This window comes from Anarrhichthys ocellatus, unplaced genomic scaffold, assembly GCF_004355925.1.
Source record: "Anarrhichthys ocellatus isolate YVR2014 unplaced genomic scaffold, GSC_Weel_1.0 scaffold5, whole genome shotgun sequence".
Lineage (NCBI taxonomy): Eukaryota > Metazoa > Chordata > Actinopteri > Perciformes > Anarhichadidae > Anarrhichthys > Anarrhichthys ocellatus.
In genome coordinates, this window is record NW_022280035.1 from 4,599,970 (window position 1) to 4,621,209 (window position 21,240).

At 40.3% G+C, this 21,240-nt stretch overlaps 4 protein-coding genes and 1 pseudogene across 5 annotated transcripts in view; 3 read left to right on the top strand and 2 right to left on the bottom strand.

The window, feature by feature from the left end:
• Positions 1 to 1,944: 1,944 nt before the first annotated feature.
• mfsd4ab (major facilitator superfamily domain containing 4Ab) lies at positions 1,945 to 4,540 on the top strand. Its single transcript, XM_031845779.1, has 10 exons — positions 1,945 to 2,174; positions 2,283 to 2,481; positions 2,636 to 2,872; positions 2,995 to 3,154; positions 3,315 to 3,430; positions 3,498 to 3,671; positions 3,773 to 3,920; positions 4,013 to 4,083; positions 4,221 to 4,341; positions 4,446 to 4,540. The coding sequence occupies exons 1-10, from the start codon at positions 1,945 to 1,947 to the stop codon at positions 4,538 to 4,540; spliced, it is 1,551 nt and encodes a 516-aa protein (XP_031701639.1).
• Positions 4,541 to 5,266: 726 nt separating this feature from the next.
• Positions 5,267 to 8,333, bottom strand: LOC116382598 (acidic mammalian chitinase-like; annotated as a pseudogene).
• A 2,192-nt stretch (positions 8,334 to 10,525) lies between these two features.
• LOC116382067 (CMRF35-like molecule 3) lies at positions 10,526 to 13,081 on the top strand. Its single transcript, XM_031844749.1, has 4 exons — positions 10,526 to 10,594; positions 10,689 to 11,054; positions 11,691 to 11,736; positions 11,914 to 13,081. Exons 1-4 carry the CDS (start codon positions 10,558 to 10,560, stop codon positions 12,065 to 12,067), a joined length of 603 nt encoding a protein of 200 aa, XP_031700609.1. The 5' UTR covers positions 10,526 to 10,557; the 3' UTR covers positions 12,068 to 13,081.
• A 1,374-nt stretch (positions 13,082 to 14,455) lies between these two features.
• On the top strand, positions 14,456 to 18,410 carry LOC116382068 (cell division control protein 42 homolog). 2 transcript variants are annotated; one of them, XM_031844751.1, is made up of 6 exons: positions 14,456 to 14,562; positions 15,125 to 15,268; positions 15,381 to 15,453; positions 15,558 to 15,667; positions 15,940 to 16,137; positions 17,002 to 18,410. In XM_031844751.1, the coding sequence occupies exons 2-6, from the start codon at positions 15,164 to 15,166 to the stop codon at positions 17,089 to 17,091; spliced, it is 576 nt and encodes a 191-aa protein (XP_031700611.1). In that variant the 5' UTR covers positions 14,456 to 14,562; positions 15,125 to 15,163; the 3' UTR covers positions 17,092 to 18,410. The 2 variants fall into 2 exon arrangements, with proteins under 2 accessions (XP_031700611.1, XP_031700610.1); XM_031844750.1 differs by lacking the exon at positions 17,002 to 18,410 and adding an exon at positions 16,335 to 16,898.
• The window catches only part of LOC116382066 (F-box only protein 6-like), a 3,899-nt gene continuing 947 nt past the window's right edge, over positions 18,289 to 21,240 (bottom strand). The window contains exons 2-6 of the mRNA XM_031844748.1: positions 20,904 to 21,153; positions 20,679 to 20,793; positions 20,483 to 20,578; positions 19,739 to 19,874; positions 18,289 to 19,651 (exon numbers count right to left, since the gene is read on the bottom strand). Coding sequence (XP_031700608.1) covers positions 19,505 to 19,651; positions 19,739 to 19,874; positions 20,483 to 20,578; positions 20,679 to 20,793; positions 20,904 to 21,153 — 744 coding nt within the window. The 3' untranslated portion in view covers positions 18,289 to 19,504. The remainder of the gene's footprint in view (positions 19,652 to 19,738; positions 19,875 to 20,482; positions 20,579 to 20,678; positions 20,794 to 20,903; positions 21,154 to 21,240) is intronic.

Sequence of the window (21,240 nt, forward strand, 5' to 3'; positions counted from 1 at the left end):
TTACATCTCTCTGTCTCATTTCCATAGGCTGACATTCAGCCAACTCTGGATGAGAGGCCTGAGACAGTTCCAGCAAAAAATGATCCAGTAAATCAAACACATAAAGATTTGTGTCATCATCATGCAAATGAATATTGCATATAACTCAGGGAGCTTTTAATGGTGTCAGAGTATTCCATACAATGTTTAAAGATGCCTACATTTGCAGTTTTAATAATTAGACTGTATTGTGATTTCTTTAGTTTCCCTTGTTTCAACTTTGCCGGAAGCCCATGTTTGGCCATCACCGGTAGAGCTTTGCTTCTCCCATGCAATCATTAAAGGGATTAGGTATTAAGCCCTTTCTTTTATTCATCCCACTGACGGCCAAGTAATACAACGCATATAAAATACATATAAAATTGAACAAGGAACAATTAAGTGCAAGAATTCCAAATATCTAAATTATGCGATAGCCTTGAGATGTACAGTATCTGCCAGTTCCTTCTCAGGTTGACGTCCGTCCTCAAATGGGGTCAAGCTAAACATTGTAGTGTCATGTTGCATATATTGTCCATCCTGAGTGGTCTTCCTGAACTTTAAACGGACACACACACACACATGCCAGCAAGAAAAAAAAAATGAGAACAAGAAGAAGATGCACGATTAAATTTGATAACAATTATTATTGAAACCTCAAACCTGTATTCAATTCAGTTCAGATCTCCGTCTACAATACATCACCAAATGCCATATATAAAGACAGTGTGCCAACATTGGTCTGGGGGTGACCGTGGCTCACTGGCTTAAGAGGGTTGTCTGGTAACCGCAAGGTCAACGGTTCGATCCTTGACTGTGTGTCGAAGTGTCCCTGAGCAAGACATTGAACCCCCGGCTCCCCAGGCGCCTATCATTGGCATCCCACTGCTCCCTATATACAGGGATGGGTCAAATTTTGTGTATATGTATATGACAATAAAAAGGTATTCTATTTCTATTCTATTCTATTATGACAATGCTAACACGTTGATGTTTGGCATGTATGTTGTTTACCAAGTTCAAAGTCTTAGTTTAGTATCATCTGGGGACCATGAATATCTGTACCAAATTTCATGGTAGTCCATAGTTGTTAGTCAGTCTGGATCAAAGAATTGCATTGACCGACAAGGTCGGCATCGGCATCCATAGAGCCACATCGCGACAGTGGCTATAAAGAGTCACTTTAGGGTAGGGACTGTGGCTAAGTGGAGAACAGGGCCGTCCTTCGGTGGTTCGATCCCCAGCACCCCTAAAAAATTGCTCCCGTGGCTGTGCCTACGGTGCATAGAAATGTGATAGAATCTGAATTGTAAGTCATTTTGGATAAAATTACTGTAATGTGGATAAATAATTAGAAACATTGTGGGTACATGTAATAGACTGGATATTGGATATATTCAGCAGCATATTGAACAAAGGTCTTTGAAAATAATTTAAACATAGACAAGATTGCTTGCGAAAAAAGGTGTGTTTCATCACAATAAATAATTAAATGATGTCTCAGTCACAGATGAACACGTTATGTAATATTTAGCAATAAGTACCGCAAGATAGTCAAGGTAGAAATTGCTTCCTTGATGATACATTTTCCAGTGATATGGTTGGAAGTGCCCTGACATTTAAATGCACATTTTCTGCTAGCATTTCAACACAGACTCTTATTCATTGCTAATCATTGACACAATTCATCAGTCATATTATTGTTGGAAGAATCTCCACTTCACCCATTAACTAAAAAGGACATCCTTTTCAGTTAAGCAATCCAAAGAGGAGGGCGCTAAAAGCTTTAAAAGAGATCCAGAAACTCATTTTCCGACAAAAAAACCATCCACACATCATCACATATTGAGAGTGTGATACTTGGTAGTGAGTAAAATCCCTGTCAGTCTGTTTCACTGAGCTACATCTATCTTTGCTGTGGTCAAGATGTTTGTGGATGAGCGGATCGTGACTCTATTCAAAAGGAATGCCCATCACACACTGACCTATTGGAGTGTTTTCTTCAGCTTTGGACTCTGCATTGCTTTCCTTGGACCCACAATTTTGGACTTGCAATGTCAAACACACTCCACACTTAGTCAAATTACCTGGGTATTCTTTGCCCAGCAGTTCTGCTTGTTGATTGGCAGCTCTATTGGTGGTATTTTCAAGAGGACGTGAGTATCCCTCCCCCAGACTCTGCTTTGCAGGTGTTCGGTGTGCACGAATAATCTGGAAACAATTCACTGCCATTATAACCTTGATGTCTCTTCTCTTGTTTAAAGGTTGTTCAGCGCTCTAGCTGCCTTATTTGTCTCTGCTCTCACCATCTCTGTAATATTTGCCATCATCCCTTTGTGCAATAATGTTCTCCTGCTTGCCATCGCCATGGCCGTGTCTGGGTTTGCGATGGGCATTATTGACACCATCGCTAACATCCAACTGGTGACCATCTACCAGAGGGATTCGGCAGTTTTCTTACAGGTGAATAAGTAGTAGTACCTGTACCTCACCTGTAGGAATCTGACATGATAGCATTTGCATTTGGTGAATAATTAATAGAACTTTTATGAGCCAATTGTATAATAAAAAACACAGTAAGTCACATTTCTGGCTTTTGTCTTCTACATTTTCACAGGCTCTTCATTTCTTCATTGGGTTCGGAGCCCTAGTGAGCCCACTGATTGCAGATCCTTTCCTCTCCGAGACGGGCTGTGGGAATCACACAGGGAATGAGACTGAGATCGTGCTTCATCACAGGAACCTGCTGAGAAACAGTCCGATTGCAGCGCACAACATAAATGAGAGCTCCCTGCCTCACGAGGGAGGGGAGTCGAATGTGCACTATGCTTTCTGGATCATGGCGCTGATCAATGTGAGACGTTGGACAGATTTACAGTAGTAGATTTGCAAGAGAAGAAATACTCTTTTTTCTTAATCTGATATTTTTAGTTAATGGTTAGTTAATGGCAAAAAATATTCATTATGCACCCTCAGCTGCCCGTGCCCCTTGCAGTCCTGTTCCTGATGTATCGGGAGCAACTTATCCCATGTTGCCCCGGCACGCCTCGTCTTCTGGACAAAGATGAACTAGCAATGGAGAACCAGCAGGGGGCCGAGGGCTCAGAAGTGGAGCAGAAGGAACATGCAGCTGGAGGTAAAGACATGGAAGAAGTGCTTTATACACAGGACTCGTATTTTAGGATGAGTCATACATTCTTCAGCGGATTTTCAGTCGGCTTAGACTGGAAAAAAAAAATCACAATAAATGCCATTTTGTGTGTTACAATCTGTGTGACCCTTGCGCTCTGTTACAGGTCATGGGAATATCTTTAGCTGCTGTCAGAATGATAACCTGCGCGGGCTGCCAGTATCCTTCTTTATGATTCATATCCTCGGTGGGATGGTGCTCTTCATGACCGATGGCATTGTGGTGAGTGAGGGGTGCACATAAACGTCAGAAAGCATAGCAGATGACAGAATCTGCCTTTTCTTTCCAGGGTGCATATGCCGGCTTTGTCTACACTTACGGTGTGAGACCACCTATGTCATTGCCAAATAAGACAGCTGGTTACCTGGCCAGTATCTTTTGGGCAGCGATCACTGCCGGCCGTCTTTTGTCCATTCCGCTTTCGTACCGTTTCCAGCCTGTGAGACTGCTCATGTTCAACCTGGTAAGGCCTAGAAAACATCCAGAGTGCCGTTGTAGATGGGACATGCGCAAAGAAACTTAAAGGTCAAACACCTAACTGATATTTCTCGCTCTTCTTTTTAGGCAGGTGCCATTGTTACTGTCTTGATGCTGCTTATTTTCTACACGAGCACCACCTTTCTTTTTGTCGGGACCTTTTTATGTGGACTTTTCCTCAGTAGCATATTCCCCTGTATGCTCGCCTATACTGAAGACATCCTTGAGTATCAGGGTATAATGATGTGTTTACAGCACAATAATTACAACACAAATATGGAATCAAAGCAAGGAGAGGAAATAAAACGTGCATTCCTTTTTTTGCAGGATGTGCAACGTCAGTGCTGGTGACAAGTGCAGGGATGGGAGAGATGGTAATGCAGGTTCTGGTTGGCTCAGTAAGTCTGATGAGTATCTCCATTATTGTAGAAAAATAGTGTGCGCAGTTGAGAAATAGGTTTATAATTGCAAAAACAAGCCCAGCAGAGATTTTGGATTTGTGCTGAGCAGTTTCTTGTCTCTGTCTCATCCCCAGATTATCCAGACGAAAGGCAGCTACAGCTTCCTGCTGTGCGGAATGATAATCGCCTGCTTTGGTTTTATCTTCTTCATTGGTCTCCTGCTGTTCCATCGAATGCACAGAAATTACCTCACAGGTGCAGTATTAGCCAAGCGCCCTCACACACTGCTGTCTTTGGTTTGTTTTTCATTCATTTCACACTCATCAATCCCCACTCATACTCCCTCTGCATCCCAACAGGAACGACGAAAAAGTCAGCCATGGTGGAGGATCCAGCAGCAGAGCAGAATGGATCGACCCAAACAGAGCAGAAAGCTGAGCCAGAGAGCAGCTGAGAGGGGAAGCAGCTGTGTTTTGTCCTTTAGTGGCTACTGTAGGAGATGAAGTATTACAACAATTTATCTTCAAGGATGTTTTACCAAAGCCGACCAAAAATAAAACTGTGTTATTGTTATTGTGCTGGAAATGACACATGTTTGCCAAGTAGATGGTGTGCTACTGTTAGAGGTTATAGTTCAAACTCTTTCATTTTTATTCTGTCAATCTAAGACAGTGTTTATCAAATTGTGGATTGTTGTGTTTTGTATTTCATCCGGGTTTGAAATCTTCAATACAAGGATTGTGATTATCTGTAGCATACTTTTAAATACTTTTTTTCAGTTTCAATTGTTTTCTGTTTGTCGTTTTAATTGTAATCTTTTGTTTTCATATTGTTGTGTGTTTGCATATCTTTTGGCATATGTACATGGATTACTATATAACATGTGTATTAAACAATTATACTGATATGGTGAACATAGTGTGGGTTTGACCGATACAGAGACAGTTCTGACACCGCATTTTATAAGTAACAACAAAGAAAACACACATGCAATGATTCAAATGTTTATTTTCTTTGCTTTCAGAATGAAATAGTCAAGAGGACAGCCTCAGGTTTTACACTGTTAAACATCCAATGCAGAGGGAAGGACTTTGTACTTAAAGAAATTGGCCTCTGAGAATGAAGAACAAATGTAAAAAAGAGTCATCCGGCCTTTGAACAGTTAAGTCAATCTATAACTTCAGCTATAGGCCCAGTTGCAACAAGAACAGGAGGTGTCAAAGACCAGACCAGCAGCACAGTTCGCAAAGTAGGTCTTGCCGTTGCTGCAGTTGTAGAATTGGTTCTTGTTTGTTGGGTCGGGGTACATGCCACTGCTCTTTCCAGCGCAGAACCCGCTGTTCATGCCGCTGGTGCCCGAGTTCCCACTAGAGGAGCTACCGCCACTGGAGCCGCCGCTGGAGCCGCCGCTGGAGCCTCCTCCAGAGCTGCCTCCGGTTGTCCCGCTCACTCCTGCAATTGGAGGAAGGGGAGTGGCAGGAGGGGCGCAGGCTGAAGAACACAACAAATCAATGATTTAATATAATACATATTTCTCATCGTGTTATACATTGATCACCAATGACAAAAGTATTACATTTCTTACATGCTTGTTCCAGATTAAGGCCCTTTTTGAGAACATTAATCAGTGGGTATTTTCCCTGGTTACAGAAAGTGCCCATGTAGTCGTCCATGTCAAGGGTCCACACCATGGCGCCTCCAAAGTTACTCTTTTTCACCCAGTCAACCTACAGACAGCCAGAGCGGGGCATTGTAAAAAAGCATTTTGTTACTTGTGGTAACTGCAGCAGGACCCGACATACAGAAAACAGGGGATCAAATAGTCGTATTTTAACACATTTGCTCCTGTCACATTATGCAGTGGCACAGAGGGAAAACTTTCACATTTTATATTATTTAATCTCAACAGTTTATGCAGAGTGGGGAACATTTTTAGCTCAGAGCTAATTAACTGCAGCAAACAGATTGGCCTGTCAAACAGTAGAACAAGTATTCTGTGCAGCTCTGTTACCTTGATCTGGAAGCTCTTCATGTTGTCATAGCCCACCCACTGGTTTCCCTTATAGGCATATGGCACTTCCTGGGCCTGGTTCCAAACCTCAGTAGCTCCATCTTTCAAAAAGCCGCAGATCTGTAATTTCACAAAGCAGTGCATTAATGACAGCCTCGAGTGTTTAACACTGTGAAAAACCAACCTGCTCTGTCATCAAGAATTACAGAAGAATATTAACTAACACTGAACCGCCATCAACATTCAAGCTTATTCTCTATGACTTTAATGCAATAATAAGAAAGCGCACCTCAAAGTAAGCGAGCTCTCCAGCCTCTTGTGTGTATTTTCCAGGAGTTCCAGCATGGGCAATGGAGGCTCCAACACCATGGTTAGCAGAGTTCCTAAGAGTGAATGTGTTGCCATATGTAGGGAAACCAACAATCAGCTTCCTGGCTCTTCTAGTAGTTCATGGCATAGTCCTGGGACAAAGAAAAGGGAAATATACGTGGCTCTGGAACTGGAAAAATGTATATTTGCAGATAAAGCTCGCAGGTGTATTCTTTCTTTACACAAGCCCAGTTTTGGTGAATTTAGTTGTGAGGATGTTCAAGTACTCACCACATTGAAATAGATGAAACCACCCTGGTCCTCTCCGCCTTTAATTAAACAGGGGACTGCACTCGCCAGTCATGGGGTCCCAGGAGCCATGGAAGTCGTATGTCATGACGTTGATCATGTCCAGGGCCCTGGGTGTGGACAACACAGAGGCGACATTTAACAAGGTTACATTGATGATTTCAATTAAAAAGGTTGAGAATTAGAGTTGTTCTGTTCCACTGTGACTCATTAATGTTGCTGTGGATCAGATTGGACACAGCACAAATATTGCTTTAAGTGCTTACTGGCCAAGCTTGGGAATCTGATAAGTATAATCAATGTTGCTCTTTCCAGCCGCCACAGCAGCAGACAACAGAAGTCGAGCCTTGTTGCTCTGCTTGGCCTCACTCTCAAAGGCGGCTCTCATCTCCTGTTGAATGTCAACAGATATAAAATATTTAGTATTAACTGAACTCCACAATTCAGAATCCGTGATTTGTAAAATGGTCAGGTTGTCCGTTTGTTGCTTTTATGTATATTTTATTCAGTGGCGCAGTGGAAGCCCCACAGGGATTTATCCTGGCCCAAAACATTTGAGACAAGCTTGAGCAGTTAGATTTGCTATCAGGTATGGAATTATTCAAATTGAATTGGGTGAAAAAATAAACCTGAAACTGAGCAATTAACCAACCTCCAGGAAAACAGAGTAGTACTGCTTCTCCTGAGGGGATCCTCCTCTGTTGGCTGGATACTCCCAGTCAACGTCAAGCCCATCAAACTCATACTTCCTCAGGAATGAAATGACTGAGGTGATGAAAGTTTGACGGTTGGTAGGGCTCAAAACCATTTGTGAAAATCTAATGTGGGAACAGAAATAAATGTATTAAATCAGAAGATTTCCACCATTTAGAGAGCTGATATCTGCCGATATCTGTAGATCATCTCACCCTGTAGAGCCAAAGTTCCATCCTCCGACAGAGAGAAGAGTCTTCAGGTTGCCATTCCTGCCAAAGGAATCAGACATTTTACAATGCAACGACAACTAAAAACACACCTTCTTTCCTAACTGTGCGTTATTAGTGAAACTGAATTGTTTTTTTTCCCTTTTATACAAGAGGAGACAGTAACTCACTTGTTCTTCAGGGCGTTGAACTGACTGTAAAGCTCCACATCATTCCACTCATAGGTGGCCAGTTGGTTGCTCTTTATGGTGGCGAAGGCATACAGAAGATGGGTACACAGGCATGGGTTGATGTCATTGGGCATAAATATGGTTGGAGGTGGTCTGTACTGTGCCCAGTTTGTGAAGTAGCATGACAGTATGAAAGATGAGCCTTTGGTTCAAAAGAAGTTTATTATTAACGACCAAACACCTACGGTAGCGCAATTTATGACCGAAAAAAAAAGGAAATTAAACATGCACACTGTATCCCATATTCATAGACGGCTTACCAAGCTGCAGCAGGGCCAGAGCTGTATGATTATAAGTCACATGTTATCTTTCAGTAAAAAGACATTTCATAATAGTGCTCAAAATTTCCCTCTCCAGATGGCTGCAATATACTGTTTGTACAAATCCTGGAACTAGCAATTACAAGGAGACCATGTGCACATAATGCAGCACTGACTTACCCGTCACAAACAGCACTTTGCCCATGACTACCTTGTACAAGGAGGTCATCTAACAGGTGTACTCACTTTTATACAGTCCAAGTTTGCTCAAATGTAACCAAATTGGGACATCTGCGTTGCTCACGTTGGGACAAACGTGCTCACTTAGGGAGTAATATGTGATTACTTATCACACTTTCAGGCATGGTCTCCACAGGCCCACTTTCTCCTTGTGTGGACTCATTTATCCAAAACAAGCATAATCCAAAAAAGCAAATACAATGCAGAAAATAAGGTTCCGGCTTGATCTAAACGTTGCACAAACACCAAAAGAACATTGAAGAATTTGTCACAAATGTTTGGTTGGGATGTAGATAATTACATTTCACCAATTATGCCTGACTTGACAATACATATTCGTATCTCATATCAGAGAGAAAAACATGTAAATGTTTTCAAGGGATAATCTATGCATGCACAGCTAAACAAGAGGAAAGACAGATGTTTATTAATTTGACTACAGTGCTTGAATATATGATATCTTATCAAATATGCCTTTCATGTCACGCAGTAAATTCCCCGTCTCCGTTCAGCGGTGACATAAAGCATTAGAAGTCAACTCGCTTAAGCACCAGGGCAAAATTGCCTTTGTAAAACTACTTAGACTGCAGATATGTGATGATAAATATGTTTGACAACTCTAATCACGCTGAAAAGAGGATCGTGATATGTCATGAACAGGGATTTGCATTATAATCAAAAGCATTCACATAGAAAATGGAGAACTTATCTAATCATTTCAATTCCATTATAATGCAGCCTTCTTTATCTTTAACAGTTTATGTAATACTTAAAAAAGATATGCTGGTGTCAGCGGAAAAACACCTTGGCTGAGCCGAAGCTTAGAGACAGAAGTAATGCCATTTGCTTTTCCAAAACAAACATGGCGTGTCAAAAATAAAAAAGGCGTCGAAACAAATGTTGTGGGGACTGAAAGTGGTTCATTTACCGACTGATTTTCTCACTTAAAGTGAAAAACAATCCAATTTAAGTTTTAACCAAGGTCACTTCATCATCTTAGGAAAGTTTAGCGCTTAAGATGTTTTCCCCGAAGTGCAAATCAAAGGCTAATCTGTCACATATCATGACATATCATAGCAGCCTGAAAATTCACAAACTTAAAATGAGTTTAAGAATAAGTAGTGGAGGTTATTTGTTTCAGATAAAACTATCCTATGCATATAGGTTTTTTAATAGGTTTAATAAAATGAAGTTATTAGGGAAGTTTTCAAAAACGGATTTGTGCCTGTGGGTGTCGTAACCTTCACAGTTACTCAGCACCAGCGCATGCGTCACATTCATAGTTCTGTTTTCCAATGCGGCTTGACCTTTAAGAACACATTAAAGTCATTCCAGCTTTTCCAAAACTCAGAGAATCTATTTATCTTTGTTGCTATACATTTGTAAGTATGTAGTGTAATATATAGACTGTAAATTTTACAGACTGTAATAAAACGTAATAAAATATGCAGCATGAAGTTCAGTATACTCTTGTTTGGAAAAGACGTGTCAGGCTACCTTAATGTGAACTGTGTTGTGCCTCTGCTCTCGGACAAACTCAGTTCAGAGTACACAATGATAATATACATATAGTAAGATTTGGTATATAAATATTTTCCTTACAATTGCTACATCTACATGTATATATGTATCAATTTTGACTGAAACCATTTAAAGTCTGCGTTGGTTGTTCTTATAAACACTGTAACAGTGCAATGTTAGCTGTCACTGAGAGAGATGATGTGACACAAATCAAAGTATAACATGAACTGTAGCAAAACTAAACATAGGACGGGACTGCACCTCAGAGAACAACAAAGTCAAACGCTGTGGATGTGATATGCACATGAAATATCAAAGCTTCTTCTTTCTTCCTAAAATACACAAAAGAAAAATAAAGAGGATGATAGAGGGTGTACTAAACATAATACCTCCTCTAATGGTCTTTAGTGCCACCTACTGTTTAAGTAAACAAACTGGCCTTGCAGTTCCCATGCACCTTAAAGTACCCACACAGATGGACAAGATACACAAGAGAAAGATGTATGGGCTGTGGGATCTCAACACAACAATAACCATGCAAACACAAGCTTAATCAAATCACATGAATCACATCATTGCCCAAATCTTACAACATAGGAAACATAAGAGGAAGCTAGCCAATGTTGCACACTTTGCTTCTGCTTCCCATTGTTCTTTGCATTTTCACCATGAAGACCTCAGGGGTATCTCTTGGCCTCTTCAACGGTAAGAGCAGCTTTTTTAAAAATACTGTCGCTGTGTAATGCTCGAGAAACTTGAAAAGACCGATTCACCTGTGTTTTTTTTTTGTATTATCCAGCTCCAGTTCTCTGTCTCCTCTGGCTAACAAAGCATGCTGTGGACTCAGTCCAGTTGTCGGCTCCAGAGGTGGTGACAGGAACATACGGAGGATCTGTGACAGTCTCTTGTCAGTACGACAGTCAGTTCAGAGACTACACAAAGTACTGGTGCAAAGGATCGATATATGAGCTGTGTGACATAGTGGTGAAAACACCCAGGGGGCGACAAAAAGGCACAAGCTCCATTGCAGATGATAAGGAGGCAGGAGTCTTCACTGTCACTATCACTTCTCTCGGAGCGAGTGATGATGATATGTACTGGTGTGTCATCGCCAGACAGGGAAGGAACATCTTCAGCGGTGTCAAGCTCAGCGTCTCCAACACAGGTATACTAATAGCTTCATAATGTTTTACTGACCCAGAAAGACAAAAACTCAGAAACTGACTCACACTTGTAGGCGACTAAAGTTGACTAAAATCTAAAAGTCATTTTCCTTGAAATTGTGTTTTTTGTTGTTGCTAATGTCTGTCCTCAAATTGTGTTCTTTTCATGTGTTGTGAAGTCAAAGACAATTTTGACTTCCACATTATGGACAAAAAATGTCTGTTGCAACTAACCAACAAAAGGGAAACTGCATTTTTCACTCTAAGAAAACTAAAATATGAATTATTACGCCCATTATATCTTTTTGCAGGCTGTAAAACCATTTGAAACAGTATCTAGATCATATTTTCCAATAACAAACTAAAATTCTTATTACAGCAGTCTTGCTGTCCCTCAATGGGACAGAAGGTCTGGGACCTACATCATTTACAAAAAACACAAAAACATTTTATAACAGTATTGAAATGTGCAAACAGTTTAATTTATTGTTCTCATGGTGATGTGGCTGGCCAACATATATATTCAGTCAAGGAATATTGGGCCCATATGATGGTTAAACATAGTTTGTCGTAGACAGGATTGATCAGTCAGTAAAAGTAGTTTGTTGACGTTTAATGCAAAGTATTTTTTTCCACAGTGATAACAACAACCACCACGACTATTCCGGAACAAGATGAAATAAGGTGAGAAGAATCTACGGAGACAATATACTGAACTTTCCAATAGTCATTCAGTGGAATGTTGATAAAAACATTAAGAGCAGTTGATAATCAATCAAATTAATAAAATATATGAGATGATGTGCCATGAGCAAAAGTAAAGTATTTTAAAACCTTATTTTGTTTGTGTGTTTGAACCAGTTGGTGGGCGACGCTGCGTTGGATCCTCTTTATTCTAATGTTGTGTTGTTTGGTATCAACACACATCGCTGAGTGGAGGATAACGACTGCAACAAAAATACGGCGGCATCAACAACTTCAATTTGAAACATCTGTGGTTGAAAGTTATAGGTGATATATTATATAATTTATACTGCAGGCTACAAAACTATTCCTCCAGTGGACATTCTATCAGTGGGTGAATTAAACTGAGAAATAAACCAAAGTCAAAAAGTGGCTTTCGGCTTCTTTTTTTCTTAGTATAAATGATTAAAACCTAAATTAATTCTGGTGCCAGGGCCTTGGATAACTTTGGTTCCAACTTTTGAATATCCAATCATCTTAAAATTGGCACCCCTGGAGAAGTGAGGCTTTTGGCTTTCATTTAACATATTTTCAGGTCTTATATGGACAATAGAGGTTGATAATTTAACCACCAAAATCAGTCAGTGGTTTAGTGCTCCAAAGATCTGAAACGTTGCAGAAACGCAAAAATGAAGGCAAGGTAATTTATTTATACTTGTAAAAAATCCATGGGAGGAATCTGTGAAGTCTGAAAAGGATTTGATCTGTAAAATGTGCTGCATGGATGTTTACGCTGTAAAAACAAGGAAAAGACACCAAAAGCCACAATGCAGAGATGTGTGGTGTGCGGACATCTGCCCAAACTGCTGGCTGCTGCTCTTGCTTAAAGGGGTTTACCGGGCCCAGGTGTGTCCCATGTCACTGATTACCCTCCAATAGCTCTGCAGCCACCAACGAACGGAGGAGGGACCGTCACAAATCAAAGCTAAATTATATTAAAATCCCCCAGAAAATGTGACTTATTCTCTCAAAGAGGCACTGGTGATTTGTCAACCTTGTCAAGCAGATTTCATTACCCTGCCGGTTGTAGCGGCAAGGTATTGGATAATTGTGTCTGCTGGTCTGTGCTTTCAGAGAACAGCACATAGAGCCGCATATATTCACAGTTTTATTAGACAAACCTGTACAATCGAATGCAATAATCCTTATTTTTTGCAAAGCAATGTTCAGTTTATACCTGTCAAAGAGGTACTGAAGTATTTAGTCTCCGGCAGTGCGTTATTAGATTGCATTATATGTTGTTTTTGTTGTTCTGTCACCCTCATGCATGTAAATGAGGGGGGACAAAACATTAGAAAAACGCCTTTGAGGTCTTTTTCAGAGCAGACTTGTCATATAAAGCACAGTTGTTACTAATAACATTAACAACGACTCTCTCCTATTCATGTGCCCCAGTAAAGCAATCAGTGTGACAGTGAGCCAGCATGCAATAAAGGAATTCAGCCATCGGTCATTCTATTAGTTGCACCTGTGCTTTTTCTACTGTGACATGCACAACTGTCTTCCACAAAGAGGCCTATAGCAAAGTAGCTGTGCCCTTAAAACATATCACAGGATTGTGTCAACTTATAAACAATAAAAACAACAAAAGATCATTACAGTAATGCAGTATTCATTTCAGGGCTATTGTATTGTACATGTTTTCATATTTTTCTGTATTTAACAGCTCAGCTAAATACACACAATATAGTGCATGTATAAAAAAACATGTTTCGTACTCAAATTACTTAAATTGCAGCGTGTAGATTTAGTGTGGAAGAGGTGGAGCTCAAATTTAGAAGAGGGTGTGAGGGATTTAGGAGGTGATGTCACCACTTCTGCTGCAGGAACCACTGGCATGAACTCGTGTCAAGACAGCCACCATAACCAGAGAAAGTTAGCTTTCAAAATAAAAGCACAACGAAAACAAGTGCAGGCTTGTATGAATAAACGGTTAGGCCTGTCTTACATTTGTTAAACAAAATAATTTCAAAATTATATTTTTATTACACTTTATGCCCCTTATATAATAATAATTAGCATAAACATGTACACCTTCTAAAAGAGCAATTCACTTTTATGTCTTAAAGTTATTCAGACATTAGAATTGGGATGGGAAGGACTAACACTAATATATAATATATATCCAAAACTAATAAAACTAAATAAAATGAAATAAAAGCACACAACTAAAAGTCCTAAGTAAGGACAGAGGGAGTTGAATGTCGTAGCCAACGGTTTGTAAATCCCCTTGATTTAAATTTGGGATTTGGGATATTGGGTTATATAAATGCAATTGCCTTGACTCAAATATAAATATATGTAGTGGAGTAAAAAGTACTGTATTGGCATCCAATACGTCGCATAAAATGGAAATACTCAAGTAAAGTAGCCTACAATTAAGTTACCTCAAAATGGACAGCACAGGCACAGTTTTCTTTTAATTAATAAACATAAGTTAGTTACATTCCACCGCTGTGCCTACAATATATGAAAACTGCATATGGGGACGAAGTACCTCAAATAAAAAACTTTAGATTTGATTAAAAATATGTTATAATTTGTTAGTGTAGTTCCTGTCTTTCTAAAATAATACGTAGTCTAATATTTAGGTACGCATGCTAAATGTTTTATTTTGAAGGTGATAACCGGTATTATTCTCTCTACCTTGACAGTTGATGTCTGGATTTCACTTAGCTTCTCCCCGAGTGTAGCAAGTTGCCGCTGATCGCTGGTGCCAACGCCCGGCGAAATAGACAGCTAACGTCAGCTAGCGGAGGGACATTGGTACGTACGAAAACAATTATCTGACTGATGTTAGTATAGATAGGAGTTCGGATATATGTTTTCATGCTTCGTCTTGTTAGCTGGGACTGAGATACAGCGAGTGAACTAGCGTTACTTTGCAAGCTAACATTAGCTAAGCTAGCTAACTAGCTAGCATTGTCTAGTGATTGCTAGCACTGCGTTAGCTTAGCTTGCTAACCGATAACAAATACATTTTCACCGTCACTACGCGTTCAATAAGCTGGGTAGTGTGATATTGTGTGATTTATATATTGCCTAATTTAAAAATACTAGTTAGCTCGATAATAAAGTGTTGATGCAAGTGAGTTAACGTTGTCAATAGCTAACGTTAGCCTCCAGACAGTTCTGGTGATGGGGTGTGACATTTATCCAGCGTTAGCTAATGCTAGCTTACGAAGCCTTTTTTCCCTTAGACCCCCTTGCTTAATCAAAGCTGTCGTTGGGGCAGACACCGAGATAAACGTAATGAGTTCAGAGCCAATGTTACAACAACAATCCAAACACATTAAATGTCCTAACGAGTTATCACCTCTCCCAACAGCTAACTGCATTCCCAGCAGAATCAAAAAAAAGTACAGAGATGCAGACTATCAAATGTGTGGTGGTGGGTGATGGAGCGGTGGGAAAAACCTGCCTACTGATCTCATACACCACGAACAAATTCCCCTCTGAATATGTACCTACAGTAAGTGAGTTTGGTGTGTTTCAGAGTCCGATGCATGCTGACAGGTTCAGAAAGTAAAGTAAAAGCTACCCTTGAACGAAACATAAACATTCCATTCACTCTTGTATCACAGGTTTTTGACAACTATGCAGTAACTGTAATGATTGGGGGTGAACCGTACACCCTTGGCTTATTTGATACAGCAGGTAAGATTATGTTTACTCCTTTTTTAATTATATTCCTAATGGAGTTAAGTACATCTGCTTGTCTGACACATGATAAGCTAATTTGTAGTGTTGTCTCTTTACAGGACAGGAGGATTATGACAGGTTACGACCACTAAGCTACCCACAGACAGATGTCTTCTTAGTGTGTTTCTCAAGTGTTTCACCTTCCTCGTTTGAGAATGTTAAAGAAAAGGTGAGTACAAAGTGTTTATCAAGTGCAGTGAGATTGCTCACCCACAAATCTAATAACATCCTCTTTCCAAATATCTGAAATTAAACCGCTTGCACGGCATATTTCATACAATTAAACTCTAATCTATGTCTGTGTTGATCTACAAATCTAGAGTTTAGCTAATAGCATTTTCATGCATAACGTCCTACATGTAGCATCACTTGTAAATGAGTGTGTCTGCCTTTTTGGTGATGAGTTATCCCGTGTGTGTTTTATTTATTTTTTCCCTCCAGTGGGTTCCTGAAATAACTCACCACTGTCCCAAGACCCCGTTCCTGTTGGTAGGCACTCAGATCGACCTGCGCGATGACCCCTCTACCGTGGAGAAGCTCGCTAAGAACAAACAGAAGCCGATCACCCCTGAGACGGCAGAAAAGTTGGCTCGGGACCTTAAGGCAGTCAAATATGTCGAGTGCTCAGCCCTAACACAGGTAAGAGCTTCCAGTAAACAGCGCTTGAAGCCAGCATGGCAAGCATGTGCCTGACTGTCAGTTTCCTAGCCGGGGTGGACACGCGTTGCCTTTTGTCTTTTGCTAACAGCATTTGGCTAAAAAAAAAAAAAACAACAACCTTCATCTAACTCTGTGTTGTGTGCCTGTCTTTCTCCTTTCTTTTCCTCCTCCTGTAGCGGGGACTGAAGAACGTATTTGACGAGGCTATCCTAGCCGCTTTAGAGCCCCCTGAAACTCAGAGAAAGAGAAAATGCTGTTTGTTCTGATGTCTCCTTGCATCTAGCTTTGCCTCTCGATTGTCTGCTGCTTACTCATTGCAAAGAGATGTCTGTCACTAAAACAACCACAACGCTCTTTTAAACTTAAAAAAAAAACAACTTTGTGCCCATTAACTTTATTTCCCCCCTTTCTGTTCATGCGTGCTTTCTTTTCAACTTGGCCTAATCACAATTATGCTGCCTGATATAACAAGAGTGCCAACCTTTAGTTCTTCTTTCTGTTGTCTGTGAAACTGGACATGAATGCATTTGTTTGTTATTCAGCATCAGTTTTACCTCCAAAGCATTTCTGCCACAATCCGTCTTAGACAGTAGTAACCTTTTTTTTTTTTCTTCTTCTTCTTCTACTGCAGCATCATAAATTCCCCCATGAGCCTTTTCTTGTCTTTACTCGGACAACTTGATCATGAAGGAATCTTGTATAATGTTATTTGAATAAAGGAAACGTTTGATTGCCCTGCTCCCATTTCTACCCCAGCCTTCTTTTGCTATTAGTTCCCTGAAGATGCTAATATGTATTTGGAGCACAGCCCCTGTTTTGAATATTAATATTTTATCTCCACAGAAAGGATTAAAGAATGTGTTTGATGAGGCAATACTGGCTGCCCTGGAGCCTCCTGAACCTAAGAAAAGGCGTAAATGCGTTCTGCTCTAAGTTCCGTCGCAGCCTTCTCCACACCAGTTTCCAAATCTAGGTTAACAGTACTGAGGAGGTGTGTTGCACAAGCACATTCCAACATGAGTTAAGATATTGTGACATATTTGCCTTCTGACTGACTTAGCCTAACCTAAATACATATTCAATGTGTTGAACGTGGTTTTGAGATGGAGTGACTTGTGATGATTTGATGCCGTTGAAATGGTTTTACATGATGGGAACACTGAATACTTGTACACATCAACAAGCTGTTGGTGACATAATTAAATGCAGTTTCAGTTTGACCGCATTATGTTTAGAGTTCATTTTGCAGAAGTGTGATTCCAAAAGAAAACAATATGAAATGGTATTTTAATAGTTTTATTGTGGGCCCTGTAATACTCAAACAAGCTGAGTGTGTTGGGTTAGTGAGCGGCTCCAGTCATGTATTAGTGTGTGCTCCATCTATTCCTTACTCTTTAAGTAATTCCCTTGAAGTTTATCATGTGTACTATATGTTCAACCCTGTCGCACAAGACTGCATGTGGCTGACACGGCATTGTCACAGAAAAACAGACAAATTAATTTCTTAAAGTGTTAATAAAAGTTTCCGTAGTTTACTCTTTTTCTTTTTATATATACATAATTTCATGTTCAATGTCAGCCAACAGAGCCTCTGGGCGGATCTGAGAAATATTTGACACATGACACTTCTAGGCTAAACTCCCATCGTAGTTCTAGTTTGCCAAAAATATAACTTTATAAATTGACACTCGTCAGAAGCTGATAAAGACGTGGGAATGAAAAAAAAGTTGTCAATTCATCAAACTATATGCAAGGAGTTGGAGCACAACAGTTTCCCAGACATTTACTTTTTGTGACAAGTGAGTTAATGTGTGTTGAATGCGTATCGGAAGTTGTAGTAGATGAACGTTGGAGGATTCCAGACTAATGAACTGTTTTTTAAAGTGAACACCCTTCTTTCAAAAATGCTATACATAGTTTGAAACCCTGTGAAGAGTTTTGAGTGACTGAACTCGCACTGTTTGCATTTGTCTTTTACTAGAACCGTGCCTGTATTGTGACGGGCTTGAATTTGATTTGTACATACAGTGAGAATAACTCATAACTTATTGACTGAATACAATGTGTGCATTACAAATAAAGATTTGGAGGAAATGAAGCGACGCTGAACACAAAATAACCAGGAAAATGTTGAGAGAACGAGTTACTCTTTGGTTTTTATTCAATTTGACATCAAAGTTGTATTGTATCTTGCTTGTGATGAAGCGCCACGATAAACCAGTATTATGAATAAACCTAACTTCAAATACTAATGTCTGGTTACATGATTAAATGTTGTGACATTGTATACATTTTCCACATAATATAGTTTTCCAACAACTTTTTAGCATCATAACTTACGCATTTACAGGTTAGTGCAAAGATTAATAGAATGTCCATTAAGGCTGGTTTGTTTTAGTGCTGCAGTGTTCATATTCATACACAGAATCCCTTCTGATCTGAGAGATCGGCTTTTTATTTTGCCTTCATTCTGGCCTTATCGTGGATGTTTAAATAATGACGTCGCAGCACCCAGAGGTGCCTTCATAAAACTTCATGGTGTTATCGTCCTGAGACAGAGCCAGATGGTTCAGTCCAAGAGTCTGCTCAGCAAAGCTGCCTTCTTACTCTATCTGGCATCTTCTCCTCACGACTTCTACGACCAGTTGTACAAAAACACTGAACACAAAATGATTGAATTCTGACTCAAGCATTAAGTTTTCATTAAAAGTTAGGAATGTTGAATATGGAGGGGGATTTACCGTTTAATGCACCTGAAACTGATTGTGATGCGGCTGTTATGTCATGGACCATAACGACGTGTTGGTACTGAAACGACTAACCTCGATGCAAAGGTGTGTGTGTGTGTGTGTGTGTGTGTGTGTGTGTGTGTGTGTGTGTGAGGCTCTTTGGGAAAATTGGATCATTTTTTAACCTCAAAATTTGAAACCCGATGCCATGGACGGTATTTCAATGTTTATTTGAGTGATTTTATTATAATCTCAGATTTGCATGATCTAGAATAGTATTTTTTAACATGTTCAATTCGACAAAAATGTTTCAGTTGTGCTGTACAGAACTGCTTTAACTCATGAACCGCATATCATAAAAGCGTGCTATGCGACTCTAAATCTACATGTATGTCTTGTTACGGTGCGGCATTGGGAGTTTTACAAAAATGACATTTCATAAAGAAACTGATGCACATACAGTATTCATAGCTTCTTACAAGATGTTCCTTGAACATGTAAAATTACTGCAGATTACATAAGCAAAATAACAATTGGTGCAATTTCCCAAAATAAGGTGCAATTTAGAATTTCTTGATGCAGAGGCGGGAAGCAGGCAGTCGCTGAATGACTAAGCTCTATGTGTCCATTGCTGGACTTATCTCCACGCAGCTGTCGGTGATACGAATTCCATACCACCCCGCCCAGAACTGGGTGTCCTTGCCTCCGTGGGTGAAACGGATGAACCGCACTCCTGTTCCGTAGTTCTGGAATACATGGGTCATCTGAAAAATACATCTCGGTAAGTCTGGAATTGTCCTCGAGTACCTCAACTTCATCTCGTCAATTAATGCCTCACGCTTTGTACTCACCTGAGTCCATTGATGATCGTTCCACTGCTCGAAGTAAACCGTCTCAGGAGCAAACGTCTGGACAGGCTTCTTTCTTTGATTCAGCAACTCTACGCAGATCTGATATTCACTGCCACAATCCCATCGTGGGGCATACCTAATACAACGAAAGCATGCGCACATAGATCAGGGGTCCGCAGCCTCAGTGGAAACACATTCCTGTATGTTTTTGATAGGTTTTGTTTATTGCTTTTAATTATTTTTAATAGTTACAGTTAAAGCATCTTTTGTTAATCCTCGTTTGGCAAAAACGACTCACAGGCAAACGTATGTTCTGTGTTGCACTATGAGACTCGGAACTTTAAAATCACATACTGTCTCATTGTCACACACATGGCAAACTATTGCCTCCTTCATTTATAGATAAATGGAGGTTCTGTTGTCGACACAAATCAGTATGTTGAAATAGTCTACGCTATATTATTTATCTGTGTTATTTTTCTCGTTGTACATGTAGCAGACTTCATTCCAGCACCATAAGCTGTTCAAATAGCCTGCCTCTCTTCATGTGGGGGGGGCTGTATTATATGCAATGAGCCTTTACACGAGCCTCGCAACTACAACGTTACGTGGATGTATGAAAAGCATGTCAAAGTTTTAACGTAATCGAACAAAGAGGAAGACTTGAAGAACTGACTTAATTGGGTTCGTGACCGATCATCAGGATTTAGAGCTGCGAGAGTTCTTCATGTGTGTCCTTCTCACCAATCAGATACTTTGATGTCTGGCTGGAAGTGATCCATAAACAATGGGTTGTAACCTTCCACCGCCAAATCAATCAGCTGCGACTTCTTGCACATCCTGCAGACAACAGAGAGGATTTTAGCTGCAACACAACCGGAATGTTGCACAGCGCATAACTGCCATTTGCTTTCTGGGGCCACTGCTGGTGAATACTGACCCGTAAGAGGTCACGAAGTTTTGCTGGACGGTCTCATTCGGATGTGGCACCATGACTCCCTCCACTTTCCAGTTATCGCCACCATTCTCCAGTATCTGCCAGTTCTTCATTTTCTCTATGAAAACAAAGAGGAGGGTTGTGAGATCAATTATTTCTGAAGAGCTAATTTGTTATTGAGCAGGAAAAGAACAGAAGCAGAGTAAAATGAGTTCTGCGGCTTCTTACGATCTCCTTTTGGATTCTTGAGAAGATTTCTTCTCTTCTTGCACAAGAAGTAAAACAACCTCCAGTCTTTGGGAATTGTGGAAGCATCGCGGAGGCGGTATCCCTCTCGTCGACATCTCTCTCGCCACAGAGACTCGCTGTCGGCCACTTCCCCCCACTGATGGCACACCAGCCGACAAACACAAACCACCTGATGGGGAGGTAGATTCTGGAAGATCTCCTCCAGGATCTCCAGAGGAACGGAGAACAACTGGAAAGAATAGAGAGGACACAGATAAACTTAAACTCTGGAGCGTCGGTTTACTTTTCAAGCTCTGACTTTGGACCAAGTGACCGC

Excerpts from the sequence above, each read along its gene's own strand:
- LOC116382068 (XM_031844751.1), top strand. The coding sequence starts at position 15,164 with ATGCAGACTATCAAATGTGTGGTGGTGGGTGATGGAGCGGTGGGAAAA. Across the intron at positions 15,269-15,380 it reads CCTCTGAATATGTACCTACA|GTTTTTGACAACTATGCAGT; the intron begins GTAAGTGAGTTT and ends CTTGTATCACAG. Across the intron at positions 16,138-17,001 it reads AGTGCTCAGCCCTAACACAG|AAAGGATTAAAGAATGTGTT; the intron begins GTAAGAGCTTCC and ends TTATCTCCACAG.
- LOC116382067 (XM_031844749.1), top strand. The coding sequence starts at position 10,558 with ATGAAGACCTCAGGGGTATCTCTTGGCCTCTTCAACG. Across the intron at positions 10,595-10,688 it reads ATCTCTTGGCCTCTTCAACG|CTCCAGTTCTCTGTCTCCTC; the intron begins GTAAGAGCAGCT and ends TGTATTATCCAG. Across the intron at positions 11,055-11,690 it reads GCTCAGCGTCTCCAACACAG|TGATAACAACAACCACCACG; the intron begins GTATACTAATAG and ends TTTTTTCCACAG.
- mfsd4ab (XM_031845779.1), top strand. The coding sequence starts at position 1,945 with ATGTTTGTGGATGAGCGGATCGTGACTCTATTCAAAAGGAATGCCCAT. Across the intron at positions 3,431-3,497 it reads TCATGACCGATGGCATTGTG|GGTGCATATGCCGGCTTTGT; the intron begins GTGAGTGAGGGG and ends TTTTCTTTCCAG. Across the intron at positions 3,921-4,012 it reads AGACATCCTTGAGTATCAGG|GATGTGCAACGTCAGTGCTG; the intron begins GTATAATGATGT and ends CTTTTTTTGCAG.